The 23,144-nt window shown below is 40.0% G+C and overlaps 2 protein-coding genes across 2 annotated transcripts in view; both read left to right on the top strand.

Moving 5' to 3' along the window:
• The window catches only part of ehd4 (EH-domain containing 4), a 43,077-nt gene extending 41,678 nt beyond the window's left edge, over positions 1-1,399 (top strand). Inside the window, exon 8 of the mRNA XM_083998812.1 lies at positions 478-1,399. Within this exon, the coding sequence (XP_083854938.1) occupies positions 478-1,035 (558 nt within the window). The 3' untranslated portion in view covers positions 1,036-1,399. The remainder of the gene's footprint in view (positions 1-477) is intronic.
• A 12,719-nt stretch (positions 1,400-14,118) lies between these two features.
• The window catches only part of sptbn5 (spectrin, beta, non-erythrocytic 5), a gene marked incomplete at both ends in the record, with an annotated part of 94,721 nt that continues 85,695 nt past the window's right edge, over positions 14,119-23,144 (top strand). The window contains one exon of the mRNA XM_083998463.1: positions 14,119-14,232. Within this exon, the coding sequence (XP_083854589.1) occupies positions 14,119-14,232 (114 nt within the window). The remainder of the gene's footprint in view (positions 14,233-23,144) is intronic.

Below are 23,144 nucleotides of genomic sequence, written 5' to 3'. Positions count from 1 at the left end.
GTCAAAACAAATCTCATTATACTTAAAATAAGACTCATCACATTAAAAAGTAGCTTGTTTTTAGACACTTTTTACTTCTTTCAAGCAGATTTTCACTTGAAATAAGTAGAAAAATCTGACAGTGGATCAAGTTTTTCTTTCTTATTACAAGCACAAAAAACTTGCTTTCACTGGCAGATTTTTCTACTTATTTCAAGTGAAAATTTGTTTGAAACAAGTGAAAATGATCTAAAAACAAGTTCATTTTTAGGTGATGGGTCTTATAAGTGGAAAGAGATTAGTTTTGACTAGAAATTAGACATTTTGACAAGAAATAAGACAAATATTCTTGGTAAGATTTTGAGTTTTTGCAGTGTTAAGACTTTATACACTATAATAAATCTGTCATTGCAATAAATCGGTTGATATTGACGTTGTCGTAGCGATATAAAGATAAAAAACGTTCTGATTGGTGCGTGTGTGTGTCTCCCCCTACAGGACATGCTGCAGCACTATGACTTCAGCAAGTTCCCGTCCCTGAAGATGAAGCTGATCGAGTCGGTGGACAAGATGCTGGCCACGAAGATCGCCGTGCTCATGTCGATGATCCGCGAGGAGGAGTCGAAGGCGCCGCCGGCCATGGTGTCGGGCGGCGCCTTCGAGGGCTCGCAGGACGGGCCGTTCGGCCAGGGCTACGGCGAGGGCATCAGCGCCGGCGCCGACGCAGAGGACTGGATCGTGAGCCGCGACAAGCACCGCTACGACGAGATCTTCTACACGCTGATGCCCGTCAACGGCAAGATCACCGGCGTCAACGCCAAGAAGGAGATGATGAACTCGCGGCTGCCCAACACCGTGCTGGGGAAGATCTGGAAGCTGGCCGACTGCGACCGCGACGGCATGCTGGACGACGAGGAGTTCGCGCTCGCGCAGCACCTCATCAAGGTGAAGCTGGAGGGCTACGAGCTGCCCAACGAGCTGCCCGAGCACCTGGTGCCGCCCGCGCACCGCAAGAACGCCACCGCCGACGCTCTGTACAACCACAGCGAGGACTAACGGACTAACGGACGGACCGGCCGCCAAAAACAAAGAGACTGAGCTGAGCTGAGCTGAGCTGAGAGGAGAGGAGGTTGTTACCGTTAGAAACCGCCACCCACAGACTGACTGACGAGGGAAAACCAATCAGCACACGCTATAGGGAGGCTCATTATGGGATTTCTTGGTTTCCCTCATCAAATACACAATCCAACAACTCCACAACACAACGCTCTGGTGGACAAGTTGTGACCTGCACATTCACCACGCTATGAGATACACTGCAAAAACTCAAAATCTTACCAAGAATATTTGGCCTATTTCTAGGCGTAATGTCATTTCCACTCAAAACAAATCTCATTCTACCTAAAATAAGACTCATCACATTAAAAAAGTAGCTTGTTTTTAGACACTTTTTACTTCTTTCAAGCAGATTTTCACTTGAAATAAGTAGAAAAATCTGATAGTGGAGCAAGTTTTTCTTTCTTATTACGACCACAAAAAACTTGCTTTCACTGGCAGATTTTTCTACTTATTTCAAGTGAAAATTAGTTTGAAACAAGTAAAATGATCTAAAAACAAGTTAATTTTTAGGTGATGAGTCTTATTTTAAGTGGAAAGAGATTAGTTTTGACTAGAAATGAAACATTTTGACAAGAAATAAGACAAATATTCTTGGAAGGATTTTGAGTTTTTGCAGTGTAATAACACAACGTTACCACACAGAGTTGTTTTAGAGGGAAATTCATGCAAAACCACTGATGCACGTTGCCTTCAGGGACAGTTTTTCATCATCAGTCTCTGTATTTCCCTCTAAAACAACTCTGTGTGGTAACGTTGTGTTATTATCTCATAGCGTGGTGAATGTGCAGGTCACAACTTGTCCACCAGAGCGTTGTGGAGTTGTTGGATTGTGTATTTGATGAGTTTGATGATGAGGGAAACCAAGAAATCCCATAATGAGCCTCTGTAGCGTAGCTCTGAGCAGCTCACGGCTCTGCTCCGCCGTTCTAAAAATACCGTTAGAAGCCGCCACAGACTGACGAGGGAACCAATCAGCACACAGGACGACAGGTTTAAAGTTTTTAGGTGTCTTATACTGAGGAATTCGTCGCCAAGGTTCATGATCTCCAACATCGACGCTATTTACGTGTTTTTTTTTTTTAATAACCGGCCAGCAGCAAAGTAACTAACTAAAGAGACTGAGTCCAAATATCCTGCTTTTATTTTGGTAAGAGATTCTATATTAAAGTGTAATTACAGTAATTCAGCTGATTTTAAAGCACCAAAGATGAAAAAAAAACAAAAAAAAACGTGACAAACTTCCTGCAAAACGTGTTTTTACTAATGCTGGTTTAGTTTAGTGCTTTTATTGTGAAAGAGGACGGTGCTGTTAACGGCACATCCTGGTATTTAACCCTTTTAACCCTTTCCTGCCTTCATATGTGTATATATATATATTATATATATCTAAATGCCTTAACATGGAGGAGAATGACATCAGCTAGTCGTCGGTAGCATGGGAACAACTGAACCTTCAGAATAAAAGCAGCAGTAGGTGAGGTGATGTTAAACCCACAGAGCGAAAGCACAGATTAATCCTCCGACTGCAACACGATACTGTTCGATCGTATACGATCAATTATTGATTATTATTATTAATTAAAGCCACAGGAAGTTGATATCAGCCCTGAAATCACAGCAGAATTTTGATGTCATGCTTTTATTCTGAAGGCCAAATGGATTTCCCACTTTTTTTTTGAGTTTCCTGTGTTTATCTATTTCTTCACATGGCGTTTCTTCTCCTCCGCCAACATGGCTCCTAATCAGCTGATTGGGCAGCGTTTGGCTCCGCCCCCTGATTAAATATTGATGGATCCATCAGCAGTCGGCCGCAGACGTAAACACACGGATCAGCTTTCAGCCGACACACACACACACACACACTCAGATCAACTCAGAGACATAAAATTAAAATTACATTTAATCAAAAGGAACTTCAGCCAGAAGACAGAAAATGAAATATTGCATAGTTTTTGCAAATATTATGAAAATATTCTTAGGATTCAGGATTAAGTTTCATTTCCTGCAGCTGCACTGTATCATTTGGGCTGTCGAATTTCAAAATAAAAGCCTCCATAATTAGCTCCTGCAGATAAAACTGTAAAAAATGCGACGTAGGTGAGTTTATTTTTATTTATACTGTAGATTAGAACATTTTCACAAACACCAAAGAGCTGATGGACACAGTCAGAGAAGGAGAGGGCTGAAAATGAAATATTTTGTATTTTAGAATTATATAAATTATATTTTAACAGTAGAAAAACACTTGATGATGTCACAGGCCTCAGGTTGGTAGGGGGCAACACAAACACTCACCTTCACTTTAAAACTTCTCACACACTGAAAAAACTCAAAATCTTTCCAAGAGTATTTGTCTTATTTCTTGTCAAAATGTCTCATTTCTGATCAAAACTAATCTCTTTCCACTTAAAATAAGACTCATCACCTAAAAATTAACTTGTTTTTAGATCATTTTCACTTGTTTCAAACAAATTTTCACTTGAAATAAGTAGAAAAATCTGCCAGTGAAAGCAAGTTTTTTGTGCTTGTAATAAGAAAGAAAAACTTGCTCCACTATCAGATTATTTCAAGTGAAAATCTGCTTGAAAGAAGTAAAAAGTGTCTAAAAACAAGCTGATTTTTATGTGATGAGTCTTATTTTTTAGTAAAATGAGATTAGTTTTGACTAGAAATGACATTTTGACTAGAAATAAGACAAATATTCTTGGTAAGATGTAGAGTTTTTGCAGTGCAGGAAGCTGTTACCGGGGGGGTCAAAGGTCAAAGCCCGTCCTGTTTAAACAGCAAACGGCCGTCGGTCGTTAAAACGTCGTCAGGGCGACAGCAGCAGCGGCGGCGTTCCAGAAAACGCGTCGCTGTCGACAGTTTGTGTTCGCCGGCCTCGGTTTCCTCACATTGTAAACACGACGTGGCTGCGGAGAGCAGAGCGTTGACCTCTGACCTCTCCTCTTCCTCTGAGACGAGTCGACTCCTTCAAACAGGAAGTGAAACAAAACAAAAAAATATGTTTATCGTAATTAACGCTCCAGATTTTATTCTTTATTCTGTGTTTTATTGGACGTGTTGATCCAGTTGAAGGTTTTTCTACAAGAAGTTTTTTCCATCTCTCCTCTCTCTCTCTCAGCTTCTCTCTGGAGCTCTAGTAGCAACAGGTCGGTGTCAGCCAATCAGAAGAGAGGAGGAGGCTCTGAGCTTCTCCTCTGATTGGCTGACTGTTCTCTAAAGTGATCCAATAAAAAATAATACAACAGATTTCAGAATAAAACACTCAGAGAAACTAAATCCTGCAGAGTGAGTGTTGGATGGATGGTGTTGTCCAGGTGGTGGTGAGGGGGCGGGGCTTAGTTGTGACATCACAAAGTGACAGGAAGTCCTGACGGCTGGTTTTAAGGCTCAGTTTCTGAATACAGGCTGTGTGCATTTCTCTGTGGACTGAGGCTTTGATACTTTCACAGTATTAATATAGAACCTAGAGCTGCTTTATAATCACACTACACATGGAGATTAATTGCACCTTTAAAAAAAAAAAAACGACTCTTTGCTTCAACACAGCGGAGCAGTCGCACCAGAACTGATTATAGAGAGAATTCAACAGCACGAATCAAGTTAAATAACAAGATAACAGCTTTTTTTCTTTCTTTTTTTTTATATCAGAGATTTAATAACGATGCGTTCCTCACTCTGCAGCTGTGTAAATATAAACCCACTCTGCTGTCGAGGGAACATTTCACTTTATTTCCCACCCGTCACATCACGAGTCCTGAGCCCAAACCGACCCCACACACACAAAAAGCAAAACCTTCAACAAAGCAGAATCAGATTTAAAGGGATAGTTCAACATTTTGTCAAATTGGCCCATTGCCATAATCCCTATAGTCATAGCAGTAGGTTCGTTACCTTTAATTGTCGGTGCAAGCTGTTTTTAGAACGGCGGAGCAGAGCCGTGAGCTGCTCAGAGCTACGCTACGGAGGCTCATTATGGGATTTCTTGGTTTCCCTCATCAAACTCATCAAATACACAATCCAACAACTCCACAACGCTCTGGTGGACAAGTTGTGACCTGCACATTCACCACGCTATGAGATAATAACACAACGTTACCACACAGAGTTGTTTTAGAGGGAAATACATGCAAAACTGCTGATGCGTGTTGCCTTCAGGGACAGTTTTTCATCAACAGTCTCTGTATTTCCCTCTAAAACAACTCTGTCTGGTAACGTTGTGTTATTATCTCATAGCGTGGTGAATGTGCAGGTCACAACTTGTCCACCAGAGCGTTGTGGAGTTGTTGGATTGTGTATTTGATGAGTTTGATGATGAGGGAAACCAAGAAATCCCATAATGAGCCTCCGTAGCGTAGCTCTGAGCAGCTCACGGCTCTGCTCCGCCGTTCTAAAAACAGCTTGCACCGACAATTAAAGGTAACGAACCTACTGCTATGACTATAGGGATTATGGCGATGGGCTAATTTTCCAAAATGTTGAATTATCCCTTTAATAAAGTTAAAGAACGTCAGTGCCTAGTGCTCACAGATTAAAAACACTTCTTTTCAGATTGGTTTGTGTTTCTGCCGCTGTGCCTCTTCATTCTGCCTTATAGACGAAGCTTCGATGATGAAAACGCTCTGTCAGTGTTGTTTTTATATTATAGAAAAGCCTCTGTTCCTATGACGGGACTGTGTGTTTGGTTCCCGAGGATCCAGCAGCTTCATGTCGCCGGTGCCTTCACCACGCAAACACAAACTCAACACAACACAGACACAAACACAAACACAATGTACAATGTAAAAGAGTTGATTTCTTCTTCTCATAAGGGAACAGTCAGCAGTCGTTTATTATCCTCACGCTTCACTCAGACTCTAGATCCAAAACCTTCATTTACCTGAATGTAAAAGTCCTTGTTATTTTTCTGTATTCCTCGTTGTGTGTGTGTGGATGAGTGTGTGAGTGTGTGCATATACAGTAGGTGTGCATATGTGTGTGTGTGTGAGTGTGTGGATGTGTTTCCTGATGATGCAGCTCTTGCTTCTCGTCCTGTCAGCAGAGCTGGAGACTAATAAAGTTTATTCAACACACATACTCGGGCTCCTGTGGTCAATATTGTGTTTTTTTCTGAGACTGAAGAACATTACTTTTTTTAGTCAATGTAGGCTATATGTTCAAATTAGGGCCAATGGCGTGAATTTGTGGAAATAATGTCGAGAAATTTCTAGAAAAAAGAATCTTCTAGAAAAAAAGTGGTCAGATTTCTAAAAATATATCTTAAGATAATAAAAAAAAGTAAAATATTTTCTAGGAAAAGTGGTAAAAGAATTCTCAAAAACAATTCTACAACAAGTGAACTAACTTTTTTTCACTAATTAGACAGTGACGGTAGAAGACAGTGTGTGCATATGTGTGCGTGTGTGTGTGTGTGGATGTGTTTCCTGATGATGCAGCTCTTGCTTCTCGTCCTGTCAGCAGAGCTGGAGACTAATAAAGTTTATTCAACACACGTACTCTGGCTCCTGTGGTCAATGTTATGTTTTATTATAGAAACGCTCCTCACTGATGAGTCATGTCAAGAAACTGCAGAGTTCATAAAACACCTGAACGTTACAGTCATGTGAGTACGGAAGCCCAGAGTGGACATACAGCATATTCACTTCATGTTTTTATTACAGACAAGTTTTATTTTGTTATTTCATGAAACGGAGGAATTATAATGTATTAATAAAGCAGCTGCTCCAGGTTGAATTGATTAAAATAACTCAATTTATTGTTAATCTCTAATAACAGAACAAATAATAATCATATAGTTATTGATTGTGTTTTATATGATAACCCTAACCCTTAATTTCCCTCCTGACCACTATTTTTTTTATTTTTTTTTATTTCAAACCAAACAAAAATCATATCTCACATACAACACAAAAACATCCACGGCCACGGGACACCATATAACCAAATATCGAACAGGACAAACAACAACAACAACAGACACTAACAACAACAACTAACACTGTTTGAAATGGGGATGGAAGAAGCAAAGCTTATCAGTTTCCAACCCCAGACAACACACATACAACACAACCAAAACACAGAGTCACTCTCCAAACCCCCCCCCCCCCCCCCCCCACAGTCATCACATTAGTTTACATCATTTATCTCTCCTCCTCTCTGCTCTACATTTCAAACACTCCTTTTCTAAACTTACTTTTTAATTGATTAACACTTTTGCTGAGTTTAATCTCTACATCCAAGCTATTCCATAGAATAACTATATGGAGACAATTTTTTATCTCAGCTCTTTCCTTGGATCGTAGTGGCCTTGCTAATATTTATTTAGCATTGAAATCATTTTACTTTTCTCTCCAGAAGATAAAAATCATGGAAGTTTATTTTGAAAAGGAATAACTCTGATGTTAAAGGGCAAATCCACACAAACGACTCCCAGTGAAAGCAGCTCCAGTCGCTGCCTCCTCCTCCTCCTGCTGTGTTTCCAGTGTCTGTTACATAACCTCCTGTGTCTGTGTGGAGCTGCAGTCAGGTTGTGTTGGAGATGAAGGATGGACGAGTGTCATTAGTCTTAATTCAGAGAGGAAACACACACACACACACACACACACACACACACACACACACACACACACACACACACACTTAACTCTGTTTTTACTGTATTCTGAACAGTTTCCTCCCTCCTGCTGTTTCCTCCACTCACTGAATAATAAATCATTCAATTCATCAGCAGGGAGTGTTTACTTTATGAGACTGTGTGTGTGTGTGTGTGTGTGTGTGTGTGTGTGTGTGTGTGTGTGTGTGTGTGTGTGTGTGTGTGTGTGTGTGTGTGTGTGTGTTTAACCTCTTGAACGTGAAGCTCTGCAGTCTTAAAGGACGTCAGAGTGACAGGAAACTACAACCATTCATTACAAACTGACTCGTGTTATTTAAAGCAGAAGTGAGTGATCCGGTCGTTTTCGCTAATGCTGCGTTCCAGGCAGGCTTTTGAAATCGTAAATTACAGCTTCAAGTCACAACTTACGACTTTGTAGCGTTCCAGGCAACCCACTCGTGTTTTTCCGACCTGTTTTACCGGTGAAAGTCACTATAACGGCCACTCGTAACTTCCGACCGGTGAACTCGTACCAGATCGAACTGGTACCACTTCACAGGTCGGAAAAATACGAGTTTCCTTGAACGCACCATAACAGTCCTCGTCGCTACGTCACCACATTCACGGCGTTCCTTGGCTGCACACACAGCCCTGCATGCTGTTCTCTCTCCTCATTGGATAAAAACTGTAGGATACGATAAATGTTTTCTCCTGGGCTCAGAGCAGAGCAGAGGGACTGACAGACCCGTGTTTCAGTCCAAACACTCTATAGAAGTGATTGCTGTCGGAAGATAGAACTATTTAAGACTTATATTAACACAAATATATCACTCACTTCTGCTTTAAACACTATAGCTTTTTTAGTGCGTTTAAAGGGATAGTTCAACATTTTGGCAAATTGACCCATTGCCATAATCCCTATAGTCATAGCAGCAGGTTCGCTACCTTTAATTGTCGGTGCAAGCTGTTTTTAGAACGGCGGAGCAGAGCCGTGAGCTGCTCAGAGCTACGCTACGGAGGCTCATTATGGGATTTCTTGGTTTTGTTGTTGTAGAGGGAAATACAGAGACTGCTTGATGAAAAACTGTCCCTGAAGGCAACGTGCATCAGTGGTTTTGCATGAATTTCCCTCTAAAACAACTCTGTGTGGTAACGTTGTGTTATTATCTCATAGCGTGGTGAATGTGCAGCTCACAACTTGTCCACCAGAGCGTTGTGGAGTTGTTGGATTGTGTATTTGATGAGTTTGATGAGGGAAACGAAAAGAAATCCCATAATGAGCCTCCGTAGCGTAGCTCTGAGCAGCTCACGGCTCTGCTCCGCCGTTCTAAAAACAGCTTGCACCGACAATTAAAGGTAACGAACCTACTGCTATGACTATAGGGGTTATTATTCGGTTCGATCATGATTTAAAATTTGATAAACAAATAAACTCTTGCAACTACGAAACATTGCAAAACTTAAATCAATTCTCTCCCTCTCAGACCTTAATACAGTTACCAACGCCTTGATCACCTCCAGGCTGGATTACTGCAATTCACTTTATTTAGGTATTAGCCAGTCATCTCTATCCCGCTTACAGTTGGTTCAGAATTCTGCTGCCAGATTGCTAACAGGAACTAGGAGGCAAGAACACATAACACCCATACTAGCATCCCTTCATTGGCTCCCCATCAAGTACAGGACAGAGTTTAAAGTTCTTTTATTTGTTTTTCAAGCACTACATGGCCTGGCCCCCCAATACATTTGTGACCTACTCTCCCCTCTTTCCAACCCAAGGACTCTTAGATCCTCGAACCAACTGCTCCTGACCGTTCCCCGGTCTAGGCTACGAGGAAAGGGTGATCGTGCCTTTGCCATTGCAGCCCCAAGGCTATGGAACAGCCTACCCATTTCAATTAGATGTTCCTCCTCTGCAGCTGCCTTTAAGGCAAATCTAAAAACCTTTTTGTTTTCCCAGGCCTTTAAATGTCCCTGATGGTCTCAAGTGTGTGTGTCATTTATTTTTATTTTATTTTTTTTTTTCATTCTGGCTGTCCCAGCCATGGCTATTTTGTATTTTGTACCTTGTTTGTAATTTTGTGTTCACTGTACTGTACAGCACTTTGGTCAACTTTGGTTGTTTTTAAATGTGCTTTATAAATAAATTGATTTGATTTGATTTGATTTATGGTAATGGGGCCAATTTGCCAAAATGTTGAACTATCCCTTTAAGGAAACTCTGAACTCAACTTTTTACACCAATTAGACAGTGACGGTGGAAGACAGTGTGTGTGTGTGTGTGTGTGTGTGTGTGGGCACTTTGACCTATTCAGGTTTCTGCTGCTGTCAGGTGAGCGGACCTGCTCATGCTGTAAATCCAATGGCTTCAAAGTTCACACACACACACACACACACACACTGCACATCACATGAAAACACACGCATTGTGTGTTTTATGGTGACAGTGGAGCAGGTTTCTGTCAGTGTGTCGGATCACAGCGACTCTTCGTTTCTTCCAACTCATCTTCGGATCTCTCACTCTGTCGGAAAAAACAAGGAGGAAACTGGAAGGTAAGAAACAACATGTGTGTATCTGTGTGTGTGTTTGTCTTCCTATCTGTGTGTGTGTTTCTTGTGTTTTTATGTTCAAAAAATTCAAACAGTTGTTACAGATCACTGAGTGTTTTTCTGTTTGTGCAGCTGTGTATTTCTGCAGGATTCAGTCACGAATGAACAATTTATACACATAAACACACATATTTTACTGAATGTGCCTTTTTACCATCTAACAGCTTTATTTTAGCTTTATTTAACTTACAAACAAAACATGACACTTTAAAATAGTTTAATACTTTTATCCTGACGAAGATCTATGTCATCAAAATGTTGATCTTAATCATTTGAGCAGCTACAACAGTGTGCGGACTTCACCCTTTTTCTAAAAATAAAAGTGTAATAGTTAACATTATATTATAATTATAACATCTGTGTGTGTTTGTGGAGCTGAATTTGACTGTGATTTCTTTATAATGATCATTACTGTCATTATTATTTGTCTATTTTTGGGTTTTTTGTCTCGTAAACAGATAAAATTCATATTCAATAAAAAAAAATATAAGAAAAGAAAGTGATGAAATGAGCAGACGACACTTTGGCCTCTGTGTCAGAACATTTTAATGTTGCTCCAAGAAATCAAAGATCAACACAGTTATGGGCCTTAAACACACACACACACACACACACACACACACACACACACACGGTGATGACACCTGGTTACGAGCTCTCAGGTATTTTTACAGCCGTCTTGTCGCTGACGTTGACTCTTCGCTGCTGCTCACTAAGACAAATAAACTCATCTTCAGCTTTTTAGTGTCGACTCAGTGAACATGAACTCACACCTGACTGACGCCTCTGTTTGCGCACACACACACACACACAGACACACACATAGACACACACACACATCCAGGCTGCTATAGTTAGCTCGGTGCCTAACCTAACCCAATCTGTTCACTTCCTGTTGGCTGCAGTTCACCTGAACTTTGGGTTTGATATAATTGTTTATATTGGTTTGATAACAAAAGATGATTGATTCACTCTACCTGCTATTACAAATAACGTCGCTCTGTGTGTTTAACACACTTTTATCAGCTGCATCAAAATGAGTGAGATGCTTTCTTGAACCTTTTTTTTTTTCATATTTATATTTCATCCTATATTCAGTAATGTAATGCAGTGGTTCCCTAGCCTGGTTGGCACGACTTTCCAATGTTGATACTCAGCATTGGGTCTGGCCAAGACGTTAAGAGAATCCATTTCTCAAAGCGCATCCTTCAAACCTGGTTTACCCGCCCCCCTCAAATGCCTCAGTCTGCTATTGGTCGAAGCCAGAATAGGCAGTGTCGAAGCTTAAACCAATCACTCAACACAATGCTGCTGTTTACAATGAGGTTCCGGTCGCTGCTCTACTGCGTCACTTACTTGAACACGCCTCTACCCAGAGCCGCTGGAGAGGCTCGACGTTGATTGGCTCTCGAAAAAGAGGGTGGAGTTCCCGAAAATTCGGGAGACAGAAATCCAGTTAATAGCACGGTTGGCCAGACTAGCAGTCAGCAGCGCTTTTGCGAGGCGTGACGTCACTAGTGTGGGCGCGACCAGGCTAGTGGTTCCCAACTTCCCAAACTATTTTACATCAAGGAAACCTAAATTGACTGCATACAATTTTGCAGCAAACACCAGAAATACACAAATATCTGTTCTGAGACTAAAGAACATTACTTTTTTAAGTTAAAGCAGAAGTGAGTGATATATTTGTGTTAATATAAGTCTTAAATAGTTATATCTTCCGACAGCAATCACTTCTATAGAGTGTTTGGACTGAAACACGGGTCTCTCAGTCCCTCTGCTCTGCTCTGAGTCGAAGAGAAAACATTTATCGTATCCTACAGTTTTTATCCAATGAGGAGAGAGAACGGCATGCAGGGCTGTGTGTGCAGCCAAGGAACGCCGTGAATGTGGTGACGTAGCGACGAGGACTGTTATGGTGCGTTCAAGGAAACTCGTTTTTTTCCGACCTGTGAAGTCGTACCAGTTCGATCTGGTACATAGACTGTACAAAAAGACGTACTGGTACGATTTCACGGGTCGGAAGTTACGAGTGGCCGTTATAGTGACTTTCACCGGTAAAACAGGTCGGAAAAACACGAGTGGGTTGTCTGGAACGCTACAAAGTCGTAAGTTGTGACTTGAAGCTGTAATTTATGATTTCAAAAGCCTGCCTGGAACGCAGCATTAGCGAAAACGACCGGATCACTCACTTCTGCTTTAATGTACTGTATGTTCAAATTAGGGCCAATGGTGTGAATTTTTGGAAATATTATAGAGAAATTTCTGGAAAAAAGTTGTAAGATTTCTAAAAAAGAAAAAAAAAAGTTTAAAATTTTCTAGAAAAAGTGGTAAAATTTCTCAAGAATAATTCTAGAAAAAAAAAAAATTCTCAAAGTTTAAAAAAAAATTCTAGAAAAGGTGGTAAAACTTCTACATAATAATAGTAATCATTTCTTTAAAAAAAAGAAAAAAAAGAAAGTGAAAAAATTCTAGAAAAAAGTGGTAACATTTCTACATAATAATAATAATAATTAAAAAAAAAAAAAAAAAAAAAAGGTTAAAAATTCTGGAAAAAAGTGGTAACATTTCAAGAAAAAGTTGGGAACCCCACTTTGAGAACCATTGATGTACTGTAAATGTGATTTTTAACCCCCAACTCTTTCTTTTATGCATTTTAAACATCAAGTTTTTGTGTTTGTATTATTTTTATTTTTATTTTATTCATTTAAGGACAATGTGTAGCTTGTGTAGCATTGATCATTTTCAAGAAAAGACATGGGCACACCAGATTCCCATCTGTTGTCCAAACATAAAACATAAAGCACAACCAAAACAATAGAACAATGCAAACAAAACATCTAATGCACACCCAACTTTAATCCACATTTACTACAACAGTGAAAAAGAAAAGGAGTTCTTTTAGTCCAGGCAAAATAGCGTTTTCCGACAGACTAATTGTAACAGAAGGTTTTCCACCATACATCATTTCTATGAGGTGTCCAGAACAACATACTAAAAGTCCTAAGAAATCCTAGTTGGGGAAATATGTTTAATTCTCATCAATCCAAGATTGATTTACTGTATAAAGTCTATGGTGTCAATACACCCCAATTTTTTTCCTTTACTCCTATCACAACGAAACTTTACACAATGAAAGTGTACATGAAAAGTAACATTTTTTGTATTACAAGTTTCTTCCTTCAGCTTTATGGCTTCTTGGGTATAAGTCAATTAGTGTTGAGCTCATTTGCATAGGCTATTTAAAATTAATTTTCCAAGAAACTTGAAATACAGAAATGTTACTTTTCATGTATACTCATCGTGTGAAGTTTGATTGTGGTAGGAGTAAAGGGGGAAAAAGGCTATTCAGGTGTATTTTGGGCATATTCCATTAGTGTATTGCTCATTTGCATATTCAAAAGGAGTAAAGGAAAAAAAATGGCCGCATTGAGGTGTATTGTTGTCTGGCCTTATTGGCACCAATCAATGTTGGATTGATGAGAATTAAACATATTTCCCCAACTAGGATTTCTTAGGACTTTTAGTATGTTGTTCTGAACACCTCATAGAAATGATGTATGGTGAAAAACATTCTGTTACAATTAGTTCTATAGTTTTGGGTCCAAAATGAGCTATAATTGCCTGGACTATTAGTATGAGGCAGATGAACTGGTGCAGAGGAGCCAAACACACCAGAGATTTAAAGGTTTATATGTGAGTTTGAACACTTGTAAATATAAAACTGTATTTTGTTGTTGTTGTTTTTGTGTTTTTGTGTGTGTGTTGTTTTTTTTAACGCGGTGTGTGTGTGTGTGTGTGGTGGTGCGGTCAGGATGGACCCAGACGAGGACGGGGCGGGCCGGGTCAAGGAGCTGCAGGAGCAGAGGATGACGGTCCAGAAGAAAACCTTCACCAAGTGGATGAACAGCGTCTTCTCCAAGAACGGGGTGAGACTGACACACACACAAACAAACACACAACAGCATCAACTGTGAACACATTAGGAAATATGATGAAACTCATTTCAGATTTTAGATTTATTTAATTTTGTAAAAATGGGACCAGTAGGCTACATATTGATGGACATTGACATGTAAATATGTGGGATTGTAGCCAAGTGGCTCATTTCCATCCCCAATCCCATTGGCAGGTTGATGTTAGACATAAAAGACAATGACGATAAAAAGTACAAAAAGTAAAAAGTACAAGAGGCAGGACTAGGACAACAATACACCTTGACATCTTACACAAAACATATATGAATGACATACATAAAGCAGCAGTTAACTGACCATAGACGGTTAAAAGAGTGGGTCAGGGGACCAGAAGATTACTGAGAAGTTATGAAGTGCTACAGTGCTAGTTAAAGTGCTATGTGCTAAAGTGCTGTTTGCTAAAGTGACGAGTAAATAAGTGCAAGATTGAATTGAATTGCACAATGCCCCAATAAATGCTGATGCAGCTGATCACATTGAATCCATCATCGGGAGTCGTCATGGAAACAGATGGATGGGTTAAAGCCTGTGTGTGAATGTGTGAACGTAACCAGATCTGTCGGGTGTGTCACCGGCTGAGAGCTTTTTCTTTTTTTCTATGTTGCTGTAATGATGTCAGTGTTATTCTTCTCTGCTCTGTCTGATAAGCTGCTCTGACCTTAGACACACACACAAATACACACACACACACACACACATTAATCATCATCATCGTCGCTCCTGACGACTGAGTGCTTTCAGATCCATGTGGTGACTCTGACTGGAGGAGCTCCACTCCCAGGTGTCTATAGGCTACTACTACTACTACTCTACTACTACTTCTTTTAAGGGGGGACACTGCAGGCGAATAGAGTAAAAAATGTAAATAAATTTAGTTGATCACTTACATTAAGACAACTATATAAATATATATATGTATATATATAGCTAAACACTGTCCCAAATACATAAATATGCACTAATTTACATACATTTCCAGAACAGAAATCTGAACAATGGATAAAGCTACTTTCAAAATTCTTGTTTTATTTTGTTGACACATTAGAGTCAGAAGTTTTTACAGAGGAGGATTCTGGATATCTCTTTTTTATCACTCTGTAAATGAGAAAATACTGTTACCAGCCCTAAAAAAAAAATCAAATTTCGCCATGTTTTTAAGAATAAAATGCTGTATAAATCTAAACTGTGAATGATATATCAACTGGTTGCTGATACAGAGAAAATGACATTTTTTGGTGCCTACATCATTGTTGCTTTACAATGATACCTGACATGACATAAGTCAGACTACAGGCATAATTTGGGAGAAATCTACCGACAAAAGAGACAAAATGAAGCAAAATAACCACAATAATGTGGATTTTCTAGCATTTCTTTCAACTTTTCTGAAAGAATACATGTTCAGGAAGAAAAATAGGCCAAAATCTCAAAAATTGATCAGTGCATTTTGCCTGTGTCTCGTCTTAATTATAGAAGTGTTGTAATAATGAAGCACGGTGGCTGTAAATCATCTCAGTTCTTCCTCCACCGAAAATAATACAGAAACATTGTAGAGTAGAAAACAAAACAAAAAGCATGTGCGCTGGTGGTTTAACAGATTCCAGTCTGGCTCTGGAGTTCATGTGTTCTTGCTCTGATAAAGTGGATGCCAGCTGTTGGCTGAACACCCAGGCCTGCTGCTGATCTTCATTCCCAGAATTCCTCTGGGATTTCTGCAGGAGGGAGGTTGGGCAGCAGCAGCAGCAGCAGCAGGAGGAGGAGGAGGAGGAGGAGGAGGAGGAGGAGGAGGAGGAGGAGGAGGAGGAGAAACCACAGAGCTCTCAGATTGCTGCTGTTACTTCACCTTCTTATCCAGACCAGGACCTGCAGCTCTGAGCTCATGTGTTTGGTCGTATAACTGGAAACTCAGACAGGTTTATACTGGCACAACAGGGAGTTTACATTACACACATATTCCACAGTTTGCATATTCTGATATCATTTGGACTACTATACTATACCTATATGACTCTTTTAGCAATGTAGATAAATATAAAACCTAGAGCCTATGGAATGCCCCCCTATTTTCTTTTTTTTTTTAGCAAAATTAAATATATATATATATATATATATATATATATATATATATATATATATATATATATATATATATATATATATATATATATATATTAATAAATTAAAAAATCAAGAAATAAATGTAGGTATATATAAGATTTTTTTTTCTTTTTAATTCCAGAGAGTTTTTATTTTCAATGGCCATATTTATTTATTTCAGAGACTTTTATTTCCGAATGCCACATTATCCGTTAACAATCTCAGGATTGTCCATAACCTCCTCTGGACTTAATTGCAGTAGAAGACTCTCTGCACTCCTCCCGTTAGCAACGCCAGCCCATAATAGCCCTGCCCAGAGATTTACAACATACAGTGTTGTGAATGGACCCAAAGAAACGGCCTATTTTCACGGCCTAAAAGAGGTTTTACTTGGGAAAAAAATACACAGTTCCATTGTTCACTATAATATAATTTTTTCCAGCCCTTCAAAGTTCAGGAAAAACACAGTTTTTATTTGGACCGAACCAACTGCTGATCGGCGGGCGCTAACCCTGGGCGGAGGGATACGTGAGTTGGTTAGGTCCAAATAAAAACTGTGTTTTTCCTGCACTTTGAAGGGCTGGAAAAAATTATATTATAGCGAACAATAGACCATTTCTATGTTTATAAACAATGATGACGTATGTTGTGGGCGGGGCTTCACTGGTGGCAGAACGTGACAGCTGATCTGGTGTCAACAGTGGAAAGCCGGCAACAAGAGCGATCAAATCAGAGGAAGATGGATCATACAGAGGCCTTCTCTGATTATTTTAATGTTTTGTCAACAGAAAACAGGTTGTCATACCTGAGTAGGCTAAGTTAACGATTAGCAACGGAGTGTGTTGTGTGTTACGGACCGACGTAGGCTACTGCCTAGGTGTGACAGTTGAGGTTCCTGTCACTATGCCTCCAATTGATCATGTGCCCTGGCTACTTGGCCAACGGGATGTCCCTTTGGGTGACTGGCAAGCGCGCATGACTCTTGCCCGGGAGGTGTGGGTTCAATCCCCGCCCGGGCCCTCTTCACCTTGCCACATAGGGACACAAAACGCTGCGTGGGCGATCATCAACAAGTCCATCAACTACGGTATGACAGCAAACTGTAGCCTACTTGTATGGCTGTATATTACAGTTTATTTAACGGATCCATGTCTGTTATTTCTGTATTAGTCAGACCGTTGTTAGGCTATATATCACAGACCGTTGCTAGGGACACCGCTCATGACCCGATGTGTGTAAAAATGAATGAATGAATGTCAAAATAAATGAATAAGAGGGTGAACGTGTACACGTGTTAACGTTTACACTGAATGAAACAGTAAATGTTTAATAAAAATCCCTAAACGATGCACGCAATATCTACATATAGTTTATAGTTTATACACTGACTGATAAGAGTATTTTTTCCGTCGAAAAAAGTTGTAAAGGACGGGTCGTCTTATATTCGGGGTCTAGATATTGTAGCCTACATGTGCAAATCAGCGGGTGACACCAAACAACGTCTGCCCAAGCAACTCAGAGCTTTTATTTCTCTCACACTCACACACCAGTGACCTAGAGATGCAGCCATCTGAGGGGACGCGCGTGTGTTGCCGCTTCTCCACTACACAGTTACAGCTCGGCTCTACTCGACTCGGTTTAGGTCCTAGTTTAAATCACAGCTGAGTTCTTTATAGTTCCTCCTCAGCAGTCGTTGTATCACCCCAATTTCCACCTGGTCCGTCAGCGCGGCGGTCACCACTGATCGCTCCTCTCTAATCAGCATTTCATCGGTCTCGCCGCGGCACGACTCTCTTTTTTCTCTCCTTTCGTCAGCTCCAAACTCACTGTTCTGCACCGCGATTACGAAAATTAACCCATAAGAACCCAGACCCATTTATACTTGAAGGAAAATTAAGTGGGGTGAAACACAGACCAAGTGGAATGCATGGAACACATTTTTGAAGTTTTTTTTTGAAATAGCGCCACCTATTGTCAGAGATCTGGAATGTTACATAGGCCTATATGTCACATCGGGCGTTTTTGGTAACTTAAATTTTCACTTGAAAATAAATGGGCTTGACATTTTCTTTTGCTCTGTAACACAAATTTGACCTTTTATTTGCATTTCCATAACATATATCAAAATTACAAATTTGCTGGTTACTATTAACACGTTTTTAAGACAAGTTTCACAACAAAAAAGGGCAAACACTATAGAAATGCGAATATTGCCTCATATTGAAGGCTTTAACCAGTTACTGAAGCCTTAAAAGCTGTGCAACCACAATTTTCTTTCCAACTACAAATACCTTGGCATCTGGATGGACAGTTGTCTTAATTTTAAGCACCATATCACCACCCTCATTGCTAAACTAAGAACAATACTTGGCTTTCTATACAGAAATAAGCACCGTTTCCCTACTCACCACAGGAAAAAAATTGGAGACACTATTTTTTCTCTGTTTTAGAGTATGGAGATGACATCTATGGAAGAGCTGCTAGTTCCACTTTGATTCCACTAGATGCTGTTTACCACTCAGCCTTACATTTCATTTCCAATGATTCATATAATACTCATCACGGCACTCTTTATCAAAATGTCGGCTGGTCATTTCTGACAGTAAGGGGAAAACAGCATTGGTTTTTATCCATTTTTAAAGCCCTGTCACAGTTATGTCTCCTTATTTATCATCTCTGTTAACTATGAAATCACAAAACATTGGTACCCACTCACAGAACTGATTGTTGGGTCATATTCCATTCGTCAGAACTGAGCTGGGTAAAACGTCCTTCTCTCACAATGCACCACATGGGACCCTCTCTTCCATCAGTACAGCAGTCCAGAACCCTTGTCTCAAACCTGGTTCATGACTGTTTGACTGTGTTAACTTTTCTTATTTGTTTACTAATATTTTCTTATGTAAACTCTCATTCTTCTTTGCTGTATTTGTTGTTCTGTATACAACATCTATTGCACGTCTGATGGTCGTCAGTACATCCTGAACACTGTATCCTATTTTGTTACAAAAAATACAGCAAAAAAGCATAATTACATTAATATGGGACCAGCATGGGATACTAAAATCTTGTTCATTTACTGAGAAGAGTGTCTCTGCTAAATCTGTGGTTCAATTTCCGGACTGATATATAATTTTATTAAATATTGATTGAATTTGACATTATTTTTATGTCAACATTTTAAAATTATGTTTTAAATTGAACAACATAGAGTATATTAATTCAAAATACCTGAATCACCTAATTTAATTTAGCAGTTCTTTCCCATTTTTCTGATTGTGACATAGGCGTCACATGGTATTTTTCCTGACTTTTTTAAGGCTAAGGCCCGATGTGACGTAAATGTCACAGCAATATTTTCTTAAGTTGTTTTATATGAGTTTCTTCAAAAAATGAGGTCAGAACAGGTTAAATACAACAAGGGACATGTTATAAAAGGATTTGCATTGTGAAATGGGTGGTGGCTTATTTTATTGACAGAAAGCAAGCTTTTTAAAAGTAGCGGCCTCTGTGAAATTTGCCAACTCTGCTGGCCACCATCTTGGAAATGTTGTCATGGATAGAGAGATTCACAGAGAGTCATGTGACTGCACCAGGATGTTGAGTAGATGTCACTTAGGGACTTCATGAGTTAAAAGTTCAACATCAATATGTGTAAGGGGCTTTCCAGGACACTTGAAGGCGGTGTGACACCCGTGTCACCGTGGGTCCTTATGGGTTAAATAAAATTCACCCTCTAATGTGGGCTCATCATCACAGAGTAGAGTGGTGCTGCAGCCAAGCAGCTGCGCTGCTTTTTAAAGTTGAGCTGTATGTCAGGACCTATGGTCAGGACGTGTATTTGTTGCTTACTTACGGTATTTTTCTGCCACCAGTACGTCACTGTGACGTCGACGCCGAAGTGGTCTATGGAACTGTGTATTTTTTTTTCAGGTAAAACCTCTTTTAGGCCGTGAAAATAGGCCGTTTCTTTGGGTCTGTTCACAACACTGTATGTTGTAAATCTCTGGGCAGGGCTATTATGGGCTGGCGTTGCTAACGGGAGGAGTGCAGAGAGTCTTCTACTGCAATTAAAGTACTTAGGGCTATTTGTAGATCATACAACCCCACTTTAAAGGTGTACAGAAAAGAAAATTGAATTTGAGCCCACTTTGGGTCATAAAATTAATGTGATAACTCATCTTTCAGACGTTGTAGGCCAAACTTTGTGCAAAATTCTATTTTTGAGTAAATCTGGGATGAAAGTGTGTTTTTTTTTTCTCGCATTGGATAATGCAGGCGCACGGATTATACGTCAGCCTGTACACGATTCACCAACCACTGATATTGGATCCGTCATCCGTCATTCAAACGTCTGAGACACGCACACACACACACGGAGCTCGGTCTCGCCCCAAGCTTTGAATATCCCGCCCGCTCGATAACGACCAATCAAATTCGTTTTCCTCACTCGGGTAAACTCGTGTTGCAGCTCGTGACAACTCGGCGCGACAAACGGCCATTTCTGTACACCTTTAAAAAAAATGCTAGCCTACTATCCCTTTAATGTCTTCAGTTTGAATCTACAATGTATAAAGTAGGTAATAAAAAACAAAGAAAAAAACATTGAATGAAAATGTGCATCCAAACTTTTGACTGGTAGTGTATAATAAAAAATAAATAAATAAAAATAATGTGTTTTACACGCTTTTGGCCGTTTCCGGTATATTAATGCTATAGAGAGCCTAAGCGGAAGCAGGAAGTAACGGTCACCATGGGACCTCAACTCTGAAAAACTCGCCATTCAAATGAACGGGACGGAAAATTTTATTTCGTGATCCGTTTGAATTGTGCCATGAGAAAAAAATATGTCCTCTACCTGTTTAAAACATCACGTTTCATCCCGAGAAATCAGCAGTTTGTTGTAAAGCTATTGTAGAATAAAATTCAGAAGAATCTGTAACCAGAAAGACTACAGGTCGCGTAGGTGACGTCACACTCCAAATGCCGCCCTTTCCCGTGTCAGTTGATGACGTATTTTTTGTGGGACACAGATCTGTAGTCCGTGGAGCGGTCTTTACACAAAATACATTCTTCTGATGCCGTTTTACGATAAACGGCTGATTTCTCGGCATGAAACGTGACCTTTTAAACAGGTAGAGGACATATTTTTTTCTCATGGCACAATTCAATCGGATCACGAAATAAAATTTTCAGTCTCATTCATTTGAATGGCGAGTTTTTCAGAGTTGAGGTCCCATGGCGCCGTTACTTCCTGCTTCCGCTTAGGCTCTCTATACATCCATGTCAGAGCCCCTCCCCCCTTCTTAGGCTCTCTATTGCAACGCGTCTCCCGGCCACCGGCGGCAGCACTGAGCGGAGGAAGAAATCCCCGCGAAAAGGCTGATGCAGATCGATTGCTCTGGTCTGATCCACCGGGGCCAGAACTCACCTGTGTTTGTTTGTGGATCCTCCTCTGGAAGTCCGTCGCCCTCCTGCGGATTAAATCACGCCCTCCGTGTCTCTACATCCACCTGAAATCACCGTTAACGGACTAAAAACACAGCAAAGTCCTTCTAAGCACCGGTGAGTCCGTGTTTCCACAGCTGTTCCCGCCATCCGGTCTCATAAAGAAACAGGAGAATCCAACATGGCGGCCTCAGGTCCAGCAGTTGGCCTTTTAGAATAGTAAATAAATCACATTCACAGTCATGAAAGATGATTCATTCAGTTGACTTAATCACTAGTTTGTAAGTTGTGTGTATATAGGCTACTTGGTTATGTCAGTGTTTTGATGGACACACGTTATAGTTGACAGGTTTTCAGAAATGGAATTAAATCTCATCTGGTTAAAGATAGTTTTCAATTTTTTGTAATAGGCCTATTTTGTCTCAGATGTGATGGCAAAATGTCAAACCAAGGTGATTTCTAGTGTTGTAGTCAAGACCAAGACCCACCCAAGACCATCAGTGTAGTGAGTCCTCATAATAATCATGTGTCTTGATATTTACATTATTCCTCCTCAGTTTAAAAAGAAAAGATGATTTGATGTAAAATCTAAACCATAGGCTACAAAGTTTGTATTCAACAGAAGAACACAGCACAGAACCTGCTGAAGTCTCCTCCCACTGTCGACACGGGTGACACCAAGTTGTTCCCATGGTTTAACACAAGCAGATACTTTAGTACAACTATTTGAACTATCTGGAACGTATTGAATTACATCACAGAAACCAAAGTGAGTGAGTGACAGAGAGACATTTGTGGTTAAATAAAGATGTGAGACTGCAGCTGTGGTCTTGACTGGTCTGGAATAGTAGCTACATAACTACAACACTAGTAGGCTAATTCCTGTCGTTTCCTGTGCTATGACTTCACATTTACTATACGAACTATCATAAAGGAAAACAGGGTAATTAGAAGTCTTTCAACTCAGTGTTTTTAAAGCTAATGGTCTGATCATGGCAGAAGTCCAAAAAATATAACCACAGCTAAACCTCATGGAAAACCATTAACAGCTTCCTGCTGATAGAGGCAAAAACAACTGGGAGGAAAGAAACAGAGAAACTCCAGTTAGGAGCATTTTCCAGACTTGAAACTTGAATCCGGCAGCTTGATGAGTATTAATACATCTTCAGTCAAATTTATCTTTTATGTTCAGTTAATTGCAATAAGTGGTAACCCTTAAATTTACAGGGTGTTAATTGCGTAATAATGTCTAGAAATAACGGTCAATTTCATAGTAATGTCTAGAAATATCGCCAAGAAATAATGATTGATTGCGTAGA

Source organism: Trachurus trachurus (assembly GCF_905171665.1).
Source record: "Trachurus trachurus genome assembly, chromosome: 22".
Taxonomy (NCBI): Eukaryota; Metazoa; Chordata; class Actinopteri; order Carangiformes; family Carangidae; genus Trachurus; species Trachurus trachurus.
Note: the sequence above shows the minus strand (reverse complement) of the source record. Positions and strands in the feature narration are given on the sequence as shown.